The sequence below is a fragment of the Littorina saxatilis genome, linkage group LG5 (assembly GCF_037325665.1).
Source record: "Littorina saxatilis isolate snail1 linkage group LG5, US_GU_Lsax_2.0, whole genome shotgun sequence".
Lineage (NCBI taxonomy): Eukaryota > Metazoa > Mollusca > Gastropoda > Littorinimorpha > Littorinidae > Littorina > Littorina saxatilis.
In genome coordinates, this window is record NC_090249.1 from 38,610,650 (window position 1) to 38,628,785 (window position 18,136).

General features: G+C 42.6%; 1 protein-coding gene across 1 annotated transcript in view; it reads right to left on the reverse strand.

Moving 5' to 3' along the window:
• LOC138967062 (KICSTOR complex protein SZT2-like) overlaps positions 1-18,136 on the reverse strand; it is a 122,884-nt gene that overhangs the window by 29,058 nt on the left and 75,690 nt on the right. Inside the window, exons 40-57 of the mRNA XM_070339520.1 lie at positions 16,849-17,122; positions 16,112-16,191; positions 15,527-15,591; positions 14,982-15,087; positions 14,112-14,236; positions 13,499-13,663; positions 12,915-12,996; positions 12,341-12,511; positions 11,819-12,037; positions 11,210-11,230; positions 7,138-7,295; positions 6,711-6,912; positions 5,844-6,040; positions 5,233-5,401; positions 4,517-4,656; positions 3,408-3,578; positions 857-1,124; positions 394-470 (exon numbers count right to left, since the gene is read on the reverse strand). Of these exons, the coding sequence (XP_070195621.1) occupies positions 394-470; positions 857-1,124; positions 3,408-3,578; positions 4,517-4,656; positions 5,233-5,401; positions 5,844-6,040; positions 6,711-6,912; positions 7,138-7,295; positions 11,210-11,230; positions 11,819-12,037; positions 12,341-12,511; positions 12,915-12,996; positions 13,499-13,663; positions 14,112-14,236; positions 14,982-15,087; positions 15,527-15,591; positions 16,112-16,191; positions 16,849-17,122 (2,690 nt within the window). The remainder of the gene's footprint in view (positions 1-393; positions 471-856; positions 1,125-3,407; positions 3,579-4,516; positions 4,657-5,232; positions 5,402-5,843; positions 6,041-6,710; positions 6,913-7,137; positions 7,296-11,209; positions 11,231-11,818; positions 12,038-12,340; positions 12,512-12,914; positions 12,997-13,498; positions 13,664-14,111; positions 14,237-14,981; positions 15,088-15,526; positions 15,592-16,111; positions 16,192-16,848; positions 17,123-18,136) is intronic.

Below are 18,136 nucleotides of genomic sequence, written 5' to 3' on the forward strand. Positions count from 1 at the left end.
ATTCCTGCAGAAAAAAAAGTCATGCTTAGAATGCTAGTACAGATGTACAGTAGATTTAAAGAGAAGTCAAATGGGCATACAAATATGCGGAAAAAATCTCTCTCCCTCTCCCACATTCACAGGCACACCTTAATCAACATTAGAAAGACAGACAGACAGACAGACAGGCAGACAGACAAACAAACTGTCAGGCAGAAAGACAGACAGAGACAGAGAGGCAGAGCAAAAGAGACACATACACACTCACACACTAGCTATCACCACTGTCACCACTAACACTACCACCACACACAACACCAAAGCTCTCTCCTTCCCCTCTCCCTCCAACCCCCTCCCTGCCCCCATCTCCCTCCACCTTTCTTCTACCCTCAACCCTCAACCTTTTTCACTTACAGACATTGGCGGGTTAGCACCAGATTTCTGTAGCCAGGATACATAGATGTGTTGAAGCTTCATCACAAGTTCAGCATCTGTAAAACCATGATAAAGACACAATGATCATTTTGGTAAAACAAAAATTTAAAAAAATAAAAACTGCAATGACACCGCACAACACATGCATGTCAGAAGTTTGAACTAAAAGATTTATTTTCACATCCTAAAAAAGAATAGATAATCCCTGTGCATTGCTTCAATTTGGTGGGATGGCAAACAGTATGCTCACCACATATCAAGCACATTATTTTGAAACCAAATGTTGAATACAACAATTTAACATTCTCATGCCATTTACAAACACTGACAGGCAAGCATTTGATCGAACAAACAAAAAAATGACTGCAGCCATAAAAGTCGTATCGCCCAAGAAGTAAGTGTTTTTCAAACAACAGGTAAGGTTCTCGGCAGATTGTCTCACCTTTACGATACCTGGAGCGAATGTCCTGAGCCTGCATGCCGTGACGCACCACATGGTCTCGTGAGGTCACCACGTTCTTGTGCATGGGTTTGGCCGGCTTCAGGTTCTTGTAGGTCTCGTCGAAGGGTCGGTACTGGTTCAAGACGCGGGAAATGCTGCGAGACTGAGCAGTCGTCATGCTACTGTGCCGCCGATTGACCTCCCGGGGAGGGGCAGAGAACTTGATGAGGTTGTCGATGTCGTTTGTGGAGGTGTAGGGGTTATCCTCCTGTAGGTAGAGAGAGAGAGAACTTTGAACTTTGAACTTTATTTATTTAAATACCATGGTCTTCATTGTGAATCGTCCACGCTCTGAGTCTGCTCTGGATCATTCCATCCCTGTAGTTCTCCAGTGTTCTACCTGGAACGACTTCACGTTCCTAGCTTCCGTGCTATAAACTATCACTGGGTAACCTGAAGACCGACTACACGACAGACGTGAATTCAGGACTTGCAGCAAGTAAACAGCACACTGGATCATTCCATCCCTGTAGTTCTCCAGTGTTCTACCTGGAACGACTTCACGTTACTAGCTTCCGTGCTATAAACAATCACTGGGTAACCTGAGGACCGACTACACGACAGAAGTGAATCCAGGACATTGCTGAACGATCCTAACCTTAAATAGACTGTGTTGTCCAAACGGACTTTAAAGCTGAGTACCACTATTTTTTTTATGTGTATATGTATGTGTGAATGTCCAGAGAAATGTCTGTCTGTTCGTATTATCTGTAATTAAAGTTATTGTGAAATTAAAGGTAAAGTGGTGTCCAATTTTTTTTGTTGAAAAAAATAATGTGTTCAGAGAGTGCATGGTGAGATGTAAATATCCCATGTACCCTGACGCGATAAAAAAGAGAGAGAGAGAGAGAGAGAGAGAGAGAGAGAGAGAGAGAGAGAGAGAGAGAGAGAGAGAGAGAGAGAGAGAGAGAGAGAGAGAGAGAGAGAGAGAGAGACAGTAGGTGCAGGTTAAATGAAGTTTGTTTTGCAGACTGTTGGTTTCATTGTTGAAGGAATGAGAACTGACCTCCTGTGCTTACAGATACAGTGGAACCCCCCTTTTAAGACCCCCCAAATTCCTCCCTTTTAAGACCTTGTTTTCTCAGACTTTTAAATAGATAGATAGATAGATAGATAGGTAATTTATTGCCAAGTGTACAATACATGAATGAACATAAAAAATACACGAGGAAAGCAGCTTGCTGTGTGATAAAAACAAAAATAAATAGCATTCATACATCTCTGTCGCATAGCATCATACATACATGGGTAAGACAATTTGGTATCACAGTAACTAATACATACACTATACAGACATGGTGAGAACTATGAAACTCTAAGAGCTATCGGAACCACAATAAAAGTACGCAGAATAAGATAGGATCCCCCCCCCCCCCCCCCCCCCACTATCAACTACTGTAAGAACTGAACATGTTCCATACTGATAAGATGTACCTCTAAAACAGCACATAAAAATAAACTCTTCCAACACATCACAGTGGTTAAAGAACGACTAAAACTACTAAAACATACTAGATGTGTATTCCGGTAATATAACCAGCTGCTAAAACATAGTCTGGCTTCATCGTGTCACAGTGGTGTCACCATACTAAAACCCACTCTATATATCACAGTATGCAATGTCAGCTACTAAAACCATACTCCTAGAGCATCCTAAAACGTGTCACAATCTGTAGAGTTCATTTACCGGTTATTAAAAGCCAGGACAGCCTGTTTCTGAGTCTTGCCGTACGGCATCTGAGGGTTCTGAGCCTGCGCCCCGAGAGCAGAGGCTGGAAGAGATGACCAGCCGGGTGTGTGGGATCCTGCATGATGGACCTACATTTCCTCATCATGCGCAGGATGTGAAGGGAGTCTATTGTTCATAGCCTCTGTCAATTTACCCCCATTATAACTCTACTTACATCCTTTTTAAGACCTTATTTTCTCAGATTGTTAGAGGTCTTAAAAGGGGGGTTCCACTCTAGACAGATGTAGACTTGTTTGCTAACAGACTTTAAGGTGGATCTATAAAGGTACAGAAAATCCTCAGATTGTTGATGTTTTACATGTAACGCATATTGCGCTCACAAGTCCCTGGTCTCACTTGTATGGAAAGACATGAGCATGTGACTGTCTACTTAATTCCGTCAACTGTAACTGAAGCTATACACAAGTTAGGATGACATCAACAAAACCTAAAACCAGTGAATCAAACTATTTTCATATTGCTAGTAAAGTCTACACACACAAAAATTGGGGGTGGGGGTGGGGGGGGGGGGCTTTTCCTGTCTTTGGGATGGGGGGGGGGGGGGGTGGAGTAACAATGAGCCATTACCTTATATCCTAACTGAGACTTTCAAAGGCTGCCAAGAAACAAATGACAATCGATGTTTTACAACAACAAAGTGAAAAACCTAAAACCAGTGAATCAAGCTATTTTCATATTCCAAGTAAAGTCTACACCAAAACAATTTGGGGGGTGGGGGGGTGAGACGAGCATCATCCCAACCTGTGAAAAGGGCAGCTCAGAGAAACAGCTGTGGCGGAAGAGGCCCATCTTCTGACTGAGCAAGCTGTTGAGGAGGTGTGAGCGAGCGTTGTGCCAGTGAACGATGCGCTTCACCGTCTTGTCCACACCTGACGTCACCTCACTGCCAAAGTTGTACATGTACACCACAAACTGCAACAAGTCAAACATTAAGAATATCAAAGGTTTCGTGATCATGAGAGGTGCACGTGCCTTAAAGTTAAATGCATGACAATGAGTTTTTAAGTAACACTGACAGTGATTTTCTAGGAAACCCTCAACAGGTCTGTACTTAAAATCAAGCAAAGACTTTCATGCTACAAATCTAGCATATTTTGATTCAACACTGTTGTGTGTATGTGTACACACACACACACATGCACACACACCCAAATGCACACACACACACACACACACCCAAATGCACACACACACACACACACACACACACACACACACACACACACACACACACACACACTTTTAACTTGCTGTTTGTCAACCAGAACACTTTCCAAATCACACACACACACAAAAAAGAAAGAAAATCAACAAGAAATGCCTGAAATTCCACTGATATAGAACAGGGGACTTATCTAAACATCATCGTACCAGCAACAATTGTGCAACGAACCATCTCACCTTTCAATTAAGACACACAGTTGTTGCTTTCATTTACACAAGTCACAGGGGCGGGGATGTAGCTCAGTCGGTAGCGCGCTGGATTTGTATCCAGTTGGCCGCTGTCAGCGTGAGTTCGTCCCCACGTTCGGCGAGAGATTTATTTCTCAGAGTCAACTTTGTGTGCAGACTCTCCTCGGTGTCCGAACACCCCCGTGTGTACACGCAAGCACAAGACCAAGTGCGCACGAAAAAGATCCTGTAATCCATGTCAGAGTTCGGTGGGTTATAGAAACACGAAAATACCCAGCATGCTTCCTCCAAAAGCGGCGTATGGCTGCCTAAATGGCAGGGTAAAAACGGTCATACACGTAAAAGCCGTGGGAGTTTCAGCCCATGAACGAACAAACACAAGTCACAACAGCATAATTCTACTAATTCTCTGCAAGATTTGCACATAAGAGACACACCTTCTTTTCATAGGCGAACATGATGAGCAGTTTCTGCCTGGGAATAAAAGTTTGGTTCATCCCTGTCAGGGCCTCATAACTGTCCCTGTCCTTGGCTGGGTCATAGCACTTTGGGGTGAACTTCTGGCTGCTCTGAAATCCTGAAGTGAGAAAAAATAACAATGAAAGCAACAGCGGATTTGTCTCCCCTGCTAACTTTCATCCACAGTAAAAGACAGCAAGCGTATCTGTAGACATGCATTACCAAAAAGCATCTAAAGTCAGCATAAGCATGAACAAGCGCACTGCAACTTTACGCATTTACAATGACTACAACACATCAGCACATCCCCAGGGAGGAGATTGTATGTCTGTGGCTGCAGCTACTCGCTCGATTCAGGGTACACTGGCAGACCCACAGACACAGAGAAAGAAACAGAGACAACCACACAATCTCTCTCTCTCTATCTCTGGGTTTTTTGGTTTTTTTTAATTATTAAGTCCCTCTTTAAGGTGAGGGCTAGATGTAAAAAAGCAGATCATTGCTTAATCTATTACCCTCGTTTAAGAAAGAGTTGTCATTATGTCATTGTCTCTCTCTCTCCCTCACTCTCTTCTCTGACTGCTACCAAACCTTTCCTCCACCTCCCTCCCACCCCTGCTCACCTCCTTTTCTCTCCTACTACCTCCAAATTATTACACACACACCTCTCTTAATTCAACCATCACACACATACCTCTCAACTCAGCCATAGAAGGCACAGTCTGTGTTTGCTGGTACTCGGTGGGTTCTGGAGACACGGTCAGACACCAAAGGTCATGGTCACGCACCACTGCTGTCCACTTGATCTTCCCAACATCTGACCCCACACTTTCCATCGCCATCTCAAGTTGTTCCTCCAGGCTCTAAGAAACACAAGAAGTATCTTTGCACACCCAATGCACACAAGTCATTTTTTCTCTCGTCATTTTTAAACCGTTGTCATATATGGGAACAGATTTGTGCAGGATGTTTTACGGACTGGATGATCGATGCATGACTTTAGGCTTTTACTTGCAGTATTGTTTTACCTGTTCATAAATTGCATAATATGGTGTAGAGGTAAGTCTGGACCGCAGCCAATTGTTTTAACCAAATTTTAAAAAAATGCATACTTGTCAATCAGATAAAGACAGTTCTGTAGGAAACTATCACTCTGCATTCTGCATTCATCAAAACAAAACAAAAATCAAAACTGCTTCTTCTTCTTCTCCTTCTTCCTTCATGGGTTGAAACTTCCACGTTCAGTCAAGTTTTTGCACAAGTGGATTTTTAAGCAACATTAACCAAAGAGTGAGGTCAACCAACCGAGGGCTGTGGTTTGCACGGGTAGAAAGGTACGCTGAAAGGCGAGGAATCCAGGGTGGCGTAGTGCAGGACCTTGAACACGCGCAGCGGTGACTTCACGCCCAGGCTGGGCAGCGCATTCTGCAACTCCTTCAGAATGTACTCTACGGAGTGGTCTGCCCTTATGCTCATCTCCATCTTACTCACGCTTGGCATGTCTGAAAACATTATACAGTTATGCATTGAAAAAAACACATTGTAGAGTTGTGCATTAAAACGGAAAGTGAAATGCAGCTTCTACATACACATTTTAATTAAATGTTATTCATGTATGCATAACTCACGAGACAAATTCCCATGAGTATTTGCATGGTCACTCACAAAGAACAAATGTGACCCTCCACCACGAAATGAGTCGCATGTCACCTCGCGCGGTTCTGCGCTAGGCTTAATATAAGTCCGGGGAGTGTATGGTAACAGTGGGAGGATCACCTTAGTCACAGGCGTATAACTCAAACAGTTTTCGCTCTTTTCTAAAACGGTTTTCACCACTGGATAGAGCATAAAAAACTCTTTAGGAAAATGTAAAAATATGAAAATCATGCAACGGTGACATGCGACTCATTTCGTGGTGGAGGGTCACAAATTATGTACACCGACACGCTGCCACACTAAGCAGTCCCTGTTCGCACAAATCAACATGCTTACGTGGAAAAACATTGAGACTCAAGAAAATCTTACACTAATGGCCTAAGCTGAACAGAACCTTTCAGCACAAATGATAATAAGTGTTGTTTACGCCTTCACGCTAAAACCATCACAGGGCATGCTCCCATTTTTGCACAAACGATAACAACCACCAGATATTCAATTACCCAGCAGCCTTACTTCTCTTCTGACAGAAGTGCAGCCATGGCTCCATGAGAGAAGCGAAGGCCGGGTGCAGCGATCCCTTCTCCCCTTTGTCGTACTGCGCTATCAGCTCCTGCAGCTCCTGACACTCAAAGTCTGATTGGTTGTTGCTAGGCAATGACGCTGACACCACTCGGGAATGATCTGTCTGGTTCTGCACTTGTGACCAGTCAAAGGACTGAAAACGGGATTTCATGAGTGTGGTACAGTAGTTAAACATTCAACACACTTTTAACCCCCCCCCCCCCCCCCCCCCCCCCTTTTAAGATCTTACATTTTCTGTTCATAACCTCTATAAATGTACCTATATTTGTAAGACTCCCTCCTTTTAAGCACTGTGAGGCACAAGTCATCCTACTTCATGACCATATGCAGCCACAGTCCTTTCAAAGTTCGAACCTACCTGTGCATTCTCTGGCGCTGGGGAGCCGAGTTTGCTACGAGAAGTGAAGGTGTCTCTCAGTGTCTGGAAGGGGGAGGCAGACTGAGGAATGGGCTTGAGACTGATTCTCACTGTGTCGGACATCTTGCGGCCCAGTGCTGGCTTCCTCTCTGGCTCCTCTGCACAGGGTTGAATCAAGTGATTACAAAGGGTTGATGATAGTTTATTTAGGAATGAAATTGTAAAGCGCCTGGAGCCAATTGATGGGACAAGCTACAGAAAAGTTGTTTATTACCATTATTATTATTATTTTTATTATTACTATTATTATTATTATCTAATGTCAGCGTCTGTGTAGCGTTTAGATTTTGTTTGTTCGGCTTTGTAATAATAGTCCCAGCATGCTTTGTAATTGTTTGTTCATCTGTTTCAGATTTGATTCACACTAACTGGGGAATATGTGTAAAAACAAAATGTAACTACTGTTGCCACTATCACAATTTGTTGTTGTTGTTGTTGTTTGTTTGTTTGTTATTGTTGTTGCCATTGCCCACAGAATGAACAGCAGAAAACATTGCATGCTGCAAGTAAAGCTAGTGTCTTGGAAACATACACATCAAAAACAAAAACAAAAACCCAAAAATAATGAATGCTGTTACTTTTACATGTTTCATGTTACCATATCTTTTCATTCATAACGGTAAGCTCTGCCTCATTCATTGTTTACTCCTTTTAATGATACTGCAGTTCATCCCATGGCAGAATAAGGGTCCAATTCCTAATAAGACCACCTTACGTGTCTTCGCTATCAGAATTGCATGGTTTGTTTTTGCTATCTGACTCTTCATGAAAAATCTGATTTATATCATAACTCACAGTCTATAATTTATCCACTGACCCCTATAAAATCCAAACAGTTTGCATAACTAATGGACACTACATTTACACTGTCAACTTAATATTCCATGCAGTATTATAACAACTGAAGAAAACTAAATCTGTGCTAGTTCAACTACAAAACAAAATCAATGAAATAAAGGAAAGCTATTACCTATAAATTTAAACAAATATCCACCCTCAAATGAATGAAAGAAAAACAATAAATGCTACATGTCAGATTATGTTAATGAAAACCACACTGATTCAAACAATAAATCTGAACTCAAAAGTTCTACAATTTCAAACTTTCTAATCCATTGTAGACATTGACAGCATACGTCATTAATTCACAAAAGAGAGCCGGGTTTCTCTTTCTACACATGCTGACTGCATGTTAACAAATACAACAGAATGGTTTTTTCCCTTCTAAATGAGTTAATTTGTGCTAGCTAAGTTGGAATGCCTCAAACTCAAAGTATTTGTGCTGATTGTATGGATAATAGTGACCATAAAATTCCTACTCAGCTTATTAAGAACAGTCAAAATTAAGTTTACAAAAAAAATCAAAGAAGTCAATGGTCATGTTTGAATGAGCAGACAGGCCGGCTCATAAGGCAGCTTGCTGTTTTCAAAGGTAAACTGGCGATTGGCTGGCTGAATAAGGCAAACTGGCGATTGGCTGGCTGAAAAGGGTCCGGTCGACAGGTAGAAGACGGAAAGCTCAGTGTAAGGTAACCCAACATGTCTGTGCAAGCATGAAAATGGATAGGTGTGTGGATATTGATCGACTGACACATAGATGGATGGGTGAGTTGGTTGGTGGGCATGTAAATGTATGAAAATAAGTCAATATGAATGTGGGTGTGCACATGGGATTTGACAGACTGATGAGCGAATGAATGGATCGTCGATAGAACGGTGTGTGGGGAAGATAGAGTCATGAATGTATGTGAATGCATTACAGCAGTCCCTCTCATGAACGGACACCCTTGGGCCATAGCAAAACTGTCCGTACATTGCAGGTGTCCGGTCACGGGAGGGGTGACCACACCACCCCCTCCCCCATACACACACAGAGACACACAAACAACAGCATTGAGTCTATGCTAATTACTTCTTGTCACGGCTGCTAAACAATAAACTCCTAATACTTCTTTAAACGTTCTGTAAAAATGATTTGTATGAAAAGTGTTGAAAAGAAGAGATAAAATAAATCCTCAAGGCAGTGAACACACTGACATACGAAAGCAGCCACACAAACACAGCACAGAGGAGCGTGTGCAGATGCCTTGCAAGAATAAGCTTGAAGACCAGTTTGAATAAATAGCAGCAGATAGAGCTGCATGTCATAATCATGTAATTTATTTTCATCTTGTCTGGCTTTATTGACTGCATGCCGATCATGTGGCATGGCAGTGACTTTTCACTCTTTAGTCGGAAATACACTGTACATAAACACAGCTCTCACTCTCCCTCACTAAATGCCTACCCCAAGCCGTGACAACTGATGCTTGGAAATTGTGTGGAAGAGTACACCTCTCTATTTCTCTCCAATGCTCTTCCTGCTGACAAGCAGTGACACCGGACACCCCACCGAGTTTAGCCAGCTACCCCTCCCCCTCCCTCCCCCTCCCTCCCTCTCTCTCTCACTCCCTCCAGCCATGTACTGTTTGGGGCTGTGGCCAGAGAGGTCAGCTCCAACTGTTCACTCAGAGCAAAACCAGTTGACTGTGTCGTAACTTTTGACAAAGCAAGACAACTGAAGGGTTCACAGATTAGGCAACCGACTCACTGGTCAAGGCTGAGGGGAAACAAGAGTATCTTGTCAATGAAAGAGGTTACACACAGACACACGATGCTGAGAACTGTGGCCGGTTTTTCACTCTCTTTCGCTCAGGACCTTCATCGACTGTGGTTTCTGTTGTTTACGTCCAACAGACAAGAATAATGAGCACAGTGCAGTTTCATGTTGGCATCTTCGCATGTACTCCACTCCTGACCAAAACTACCCCCCCTCCTGATGGGTACAGGTGCACTCAAGTTACCAGTGACTGTCGTCACGCCATTGCGGCTGTGATCTTTGTACCAAGAGCCGGACTGCTCTGTTATCGATTTTGTTGTGGTGAAAATTTGACGATGGTCTGTCCGTACATTGGAGGTATGACCTGCTGTTGGGACCGAAAATGAGTGTCCGCGTCCACGTTTTGCAGGTGTCCGTTTAAGGGGGGGCAAATATAGAAGGAAAACACTCCGTGCCGAGCAAATGTGTCCGTACATGTCAGGTGTCCGCTCACGCCGGGGGCCGTACATTGCAGGGACTGCTGTTTATAAATGACATGGCCGGGCAGCTGGATGGGTGAGTGGATGAATCGATAGATAGCTAGGTGGATGGATAGATGAAACGACAGACAGATAGATAAGCGAATACTAGGTTGAATGAATGGGCAGGGTGGTGCACAGATAGATGACAGATACAATGTTGGATGGATTGGCAGATGGAGGGACAGATTCTTTCACAGATAGATGACAGATACAATGTTGGATGGATTGGCAGATGGAGGGACAGATTCTTTCACAGACAGATGACAGATACAATGTTGGATGGATTGGCAGATGAAAGGACAGATTCTTTCACAGATAGATGACAGATACAATGTTGGATGGATTGGCAGATGGAGGGACAGATTCTTTCACAGATAGATGACAGATACAATGTTGGATGGATTGGCAGATGAAAGGACAGATTCTTTCACAGATAGATGACAGATACAATGTTGGATGGATTGGCAGATGGAGGGACAGATTCTTTCACAGATAGATGACAGATACAATGTTGGATGGATTGGCAGATGGAGGGACAGATTCTTTCACAGATTGATGAACAGCAATATGATGGATGGATGTACAGACAGATCATGAATGAATAAACAGACCGACAGGCACAATGAGGGATTGGGTGAAGGGATGAATGGATGAATCAAAAACACACAGACAGCATGGATGAAAATCACAATGACAAATAGATCACTGGCTTATACAAAATAAAAAAGCTGCCAAAAATCAAATCCTGATGAATCATTTTATTTGGCAAAGCTGATGTATAGCTGCAGAATTTGCCGTAAGCTGCTGATCGATCGAGCGACAAAGAAGACAAGAAAACAAAGCTAACACGCGAATAGCATGCCGGGGGAGGGGAAACCTGCACTTCACTTACCGCGTGGAGCCACAATAACTTCTGTAGAAAAACAGTCAACAAACTCTCATTTGACAACACTGATTTTATAACTATAAGCTTCATTTATAAGCTTCAGTGTTTTCAGTGTCTTTCTCAGCACTCATGAACCCTCTCTGAGACAACTTCAGATTCACGGACTGTCACTTTTTGCTCAAAGAGGTTTCTCTGTGTTGCCATTCTTTGCGTTTTCCTGTACTTTTCAGTGGAAGAATAATTATTGTATACAGGCGGAGCATTCATTTTCACAGAACCAACCCACTTTTTTCTCTCATTAAATCATTGTTAACAAGTTAATACAGGATCACAGTCAGAAATGCTATGCTACTCTTCTCTCATATCGTGTTTCTTTTTTTACTTTATCCTTTTCAACAGCTTATCCCATCCCCCTCTACACTCACCCACCCGAGCTTGTCTCTTTAATCTTTGTAGAAAAGAGTGAAATTCCAAAATCATCATCAACATCATCCCCAAGATCTCGAACCGATCCTTTTCCAAATTTGATTCAAAACACATTCATCTTCCTTAGTTATTCAAAAATCATCCATTGCATATCTTTTAATAGATTCAAATCCTCAAAATATCACTTACTTTTCACAGTGACAGGAGAGCTGGGAAGGGAGGTAACTGGCAGTGTCTTGATGTCCTGCAGGTTTCGCGGTGTGGTGCACACAGGGGCAGTCAGTAGCGTGAACTCCATGACGATGTCACACAGGGCGTGACCGACTGCACTGGTCAAGCGGTCTTTCAACTGCCGCATGTCCAGCGAACCTCGCTGCCAGATCCTGAACTGGACCAAGGCTGTGGGTCCTGTGGAGAGGGGAGTGACAGAATGGTTTACAGGTGATAATTCTGACAGGTGTATCACAGCAGAAAATGTGAATCGTTAGATGCATATAATTTTTACGTTCTATATATGACACTGCTTTCAGCTGTTTCATGTAACTCCTTTTCAGGTGCTGCTATACAGAGTCATCAGTGTTGATTTTGATGTGAAATGAACTGGTTTTTCACATTTTGTTTAGGGGTTACCACTGTAGCCCCTTAAATGGCTGATCAAACTGTGAAAGCAAGCTGAGCTGCGCTCTTTCTCCTGACAAATCATAACTTTACCTGGCCCCACTCTGCAGGTGGTGTGCTCGTGGACACAGGTCTCCACCATGTGCGTAAACTCATTGGCAGTGGGCAGGTTGGATGCGGCCAAGCGTGACGGGCAGGGACAGCTCAGCAGACGCACAGAGTTTCCGCGGCCGTCCACCAGACTACAGCTCACACACGCCATGCCTGTTGACACACACATCATTGTTTTAACGAAACACAAAGAAGAAGTTGAAAAACAAAAGAAATGGGTACTCACCAACACAAAGACAGCACAAAGACAAGGTCGAATTTTCGCCTATGGAGGCTTCTTCGGGACAACAAATACACAGGAAAACAAAAAGCAAATTACTGAACACCAACAAGGCCTGTAGGTTCAATCTCCATGATGTCATTATTTCTAGGCTGACGAACACTAAAATCCTGCCATAACTTCAGTTAAGACTCAAATAATAGCTGAAGACACCTCACTTTATTTTCTGTCTTTTCCATTTTTTCTTATTTTTCTTTCTTTTTACTTTATATCAAATGTACAACTATATACCCTTCAGACAGAAATGCTAAGGTGAGGAGATGTTGACGATTTTACCTTTGCGTCCACCTGCCTGAGGACTGATGTACAGGTACACCTGATCGTTGGTAATGGGCTGCCACTGACCTTCAATGAAGTCCTAAAGCACACACAAAATAGTCAATCTCACAATGACAAAAAAATGAACTAAAAAGTCTTGACGAAGACTGAGTACTGGCCGACCTAACCCGACAATGCTGTCTAGGTATTAAATGGACAAAATTTGCATAAAACATATGTTTTACCAAAATATCAAACAATTTGATTGAAAAATGAAAGTCCCCACTGTGCTGCCTCGACTTTTCTCAAAAGCAGGATATGAAATCATCAAAGACATTTAACAACAACAAAAATAAGAAAAAATAGCATGGTTGAAACAAAGAAGGAGAGAAATTAGAATGAGTGGCAGACAAAGAGAAAGACTAAAATACTATAAACACAAGGATAAGGATAAGGTTCATATAGTCCTGTGAGGTTACCCTCATGAAAATTCGGGCTGCTTTCTCCTGGGGAAAGCGAGCTGCCATACCGTACGGCGCTTCCCATTTTTTTTCCCCTGCATGCGTGTATTCATGATTCCAACCCCAAAGTATTCTTTTTACGTGAAAATGGTAGTCAAGTGAATCCTCCTGGAAGTTGGGCGTGTGTAGAAACTGCAGCAGGTTCTGCCTGAGGTAGTAGAGAAGGGCAGAGAGGAAGGGCATGGCGTGACTAGGGATGGTCAGCTGCAGCGTCTCAGTGGCATCCTGCACTGGACACTGGATGAACTGTTGGAGACACAAAGTCGACAATCATTTGGCTGGTCACATCAACTTTTCAAAGGAAAATGGGGAACATTTAGATAAGGAGGGAGGAGATTTTGGGCTTCTGAGCATGTTTATTTCTTAGGAATGCCAAGAGCCAGTGTGACAAAACTTGAAGATGTTAAATGAGCAAAACATAGACAATAAGACATATAGATATAGTCCACTGTATACAACACTACCTCATAGAAAATCAATCTGTTCACTGAATATGGTAGGGGAATGAATGACCTTTCCAGTCACATAAGTGGTTTTACAATAAACGGCCTCATCACAAAGATATGTACTAAAACGCATTTGCAGAGTTTTTATATGAAGCGTAGTATAGAAACATGCAAACTTTCAGAAAAACTCTCTCTCTCTCTCTCTCTCTCTCTCACCCCCTCCCCCACCTCTCTAAACTAGTTGTTACCTGCACATCATCAGGCCTGAGTTTGCACTGTGGGTTGCGTGCCAGCATGACAGAGATGACATCCAGCACTGTGTCGTCCAGCTTGTTCTGCAGCACCTTCATCAGGTCCTCCTGGATCTCCTTGCCTGGTACACAACACACAGCACAGAGATGCAAACTCAAATTTATACAGTGGTACTTGCCATGAAAGGACACCCTTGGGACTAGCCAAAAGCTTCCCTACATTGCAGGTGGCCTGTCATGACAGGTATATTTTGGTGGAGATAATAGAAGAAGGGACAAAAGAATTTGTCCTTTTAAGGGAGGTGTCCTCTCATCCGAGGGGCCACACATCGCAGGCACCACTGTATCAATATTGGTACAACGATTTCACAACAGAGACAGCACGCTGCATACTCTGCTGTGCCATCTTGGTCGGTTGTTCGTGAATATCACAATCCTAACGACATTAAAAAGAGAAGAGAGACAGTTGATACTGAAAAGACTGTGACTTGGACAGGCAAACCATCCTGCCCACTCACTGCAATTGCAGTACAGTGGAACCCCCCTTTTAAACCCAACACCCCCCCCCCCCCTTTCCTTTTCACATTTTTTCTTCATAACCTTTGTAAAGAGTAAGACTCCCTCCTTTATAAGACCCGATTTAAAAAAAAAATAGGTCTTAGGGGTGGGGGTTCCACTGTACAGCGATTTCACAATGGAAACAGCACGCAGCATATGGTGCTCGTGAGAATCATAATCCCAACAACAAAACGCAAAAAGACAGACAGTTGTTTCTTAAAAGACACTGGAACAGACCAAACATTCTGCCCATGAAAGCAGAAGAAGAAGAAGAAGAAGATGTTTAGATATTAGAAAAAAATAACGTACCAGGCTCTTCTATGCCATGCACAGTGAGTTCCACCATGTCCTCAATGCGAGAGGAAAATCTGCTGTAGCCTGAAGCAAGAGATGTGGTGTCTCCCTCTGACCGCGTCTGTCAATCAAACACAGTCAAGATTTTATTTTCACAATATTCGTTACATATGCTTCTGAATATATTCCGTGATTACATTCGTTTCTCAAAACAAGAAGCATTGAAATTGTTACACCTGACGCCAGTGCATGAGCTACCACAATCATCAGTATTATTTTAAGCACCAATCTTGTTTTCAAAAATGTAACAAAGCTTTGAAAATGAATTGAAAAAAAAAGAAAAATGTATACAACTGCATAAATATTCCTGTAATTAGAAAAGGCAAAAAAAAGGAACACGAAGAAAATTGCTATCAAAAGAGAAATAATAGACAGATAGACAGACAGACACAGACAGACAGACACAGACAGACAGACAGACAGACAGACAGACAGACAGACAGACACACACACACACACACACACACACACACACACACACACACACATATCAAACCCACATCAGCCTCCATTTTGCTTGGCTCATTTGCTTTCATTGTCTGGAAGTGGGAGCTCAGTGACAGCTCTGCAAAATACACACACATCACCAAACACTGGATGCTCGTTACACTGTGACTTAAAAGAACACACAATCTCTCAGTTTTACTTCAGCAGAACAAGCAAAACAAAATAAATCATGATCACCATGACCATCACCCCCCCCCAAAAAAAAAAATCCCAAATCTGTGATTATAATTAATCAGCAGAAAACAATACAAGTTAACTGACGAAATTTCTCTGTATGAGATAATAAAGTATTCGTATTCGAAATTTCTCTGTATGAGATAATAAAGTATTCGTATTCGTATTGACCTTGTAAATACTGTACCAATGTTTTGCAAAGGACTTAAACAATGATCTTTTCAAGGATGTACATCTTTCAATCCTGAAAGCCTGATATTAATCAGGCAAAGTGGACTGCTTCGCCAGGCTTTGGCACAACATTTTCAGTCAAAAGACTTTGCGAAGTCTTTGCACAGTCAACTTCTTGCTCAATTAAGGAAGGCCTTAAGGGATGAGGATCACAATGAGGAAAGCAAACTGACCAGACATGGAGGTCTCCAGATCAGCCTGAATGTCAATGCCAAGGGGATCGTACAGGTTGGACGACGTCAACTCTTTCAGCCTGTAAAAAGACAGAACAACTAGTACACAAAAAATGGTACACACTGTGACACACTGCTAAAATGGCTTTCACAAGCAAAACCAAACCTACAGTAATTACTTTAAGGCACTGCCCATTTTTTTCCAATTTGTTTTCATTCCATTACAATGAAACCCCAATTTTAAGACCCCCCCCCCCCCCCCCCTTTTAAGCCTTGCTTTTTCAGACTTTCTCTTCATAACCTGTGAAAATTTACCCCCATTTTAAGACTCCTTACTTTTTAAGACCTGAATTTCTCAGATTTGTGTAGGTCTTAAGAGGGAGGTTCCACTGTATTTTGTTCATTTTTTTATTCTGCGTCATTATGCCTTAAAATGTGAACATGGGATCCTAACAATACATATGCATGTACACAGAGGTGCCCCAGACACCAGCAACAAGAAAAAGAACAGAAGAACAAGAATTTTATCCGCCATATAGCATAAAAGCCATTGGTATTTGTCCTGGTGTGGAAACAATCATAAATCCATACACTACCATAAAATCATATAATATAAAGGCCAAAAGGCTAACAACAACAACAACAACAACAACAACAACAACAACAACAACAACAACAACAACAACAACAAGTCAAAGTCATCACCAAAGTACAGATAACTAAAACGATCATCTTACTTGAGGTAGAATACGTTGCCTGATGACGTCTCCTTGATGACGAACATGTTCTTACGGTTGCCGACGGCAAACTTGTTGAGGATGCTACGAAGACTGACCAAGCCGCGACTCATCCCCTGGCGCTGAGACCCTGTCTTGAGGCGAGGGTGCAGGAAAAAGAGCTTCCGCCACACACAGTCGCATGCAAAATAGCCAGCTTCAAAGTTCATAGCTGCTGCCAGGTAGCCACGGTTCTGTCCCTCCTCTGCCTCGTCTTCATCATCCCCTTCAAAGGCTGTTGAGAAAACAAATTATTCACTATTACATGTAGTTTTTTTTTGTTTTTTTTTGGGGGGGGGGGAACTGAGTCTTACACATTAAAACACCAAATTCTCTGTTTGAGGTCCTCCATCTCAAGACTCTTCTAAAACCTTATTTTGTCTTCTGAGTAACTTCTTCTTCTTCTTCTGCGTTCGTGGGCTGAAACTCCCACGTACACTACGTGTTTTTTGCACGAGTGGAATTTTACGTGTATGACCGTTTTTACCCCGCCATTTCGGCAGCCATACGCCGCTTTCGGAGGAAGCATGCTGGGTATTTTCGTGTTTCTATAACCCACCGAACTCTGACATGGATTACAGGATCTTTTTCGTGCGCACTTGGTCTTGTGCTTGCGTGTACACACGGGGGTGTTCGGACACCGAGGAGAGTCTGCACACAAAGTTGACTCTGAGAAATAAATCTCTCGCCGAACGTGGGGACGAACTCACGCTGACAGCGGCCAACTGGATACAAATCCAGCGCGCTACCGACTGAGCTACATCCCCGCCCCCTTCTGAGTAACAAAGGGAAGCGTTCGTTCCAAATGCATACAACAGAAAATATGTTTACATGCATAAAATAGCGCTCTGCCTAATTATTTTTTTTAAAGATTCTCATCAAATTACTCAGTTTTCTCCAAAGCTCTCTAAATCTGCCTCATATCACAGACTGTCTCTCATACAAGAGATACTTTTCTCAGAGCTAAGGAGGTATATATATATATATATAGAACCTCACACACCACATTATAAACTATATCTACAGCAAGTCTTGGATACAGCCTTTTATTCCTTTGAACCCGGTGTCTAACAAGTTCCCGATAGACGGACTCAACAAATAACTCTGTCAGGCTTGTATGTGTTGTGAAAGAGTGAATCCCTTGCTTTCTGCACACACTCCTAGTCTTTCGGATGAGACGAAAAACCGAGGTCCCTTCGTGTACACTACATTGGGGTGTGCACGTTAAAGATCCCACGATTGACAAAAG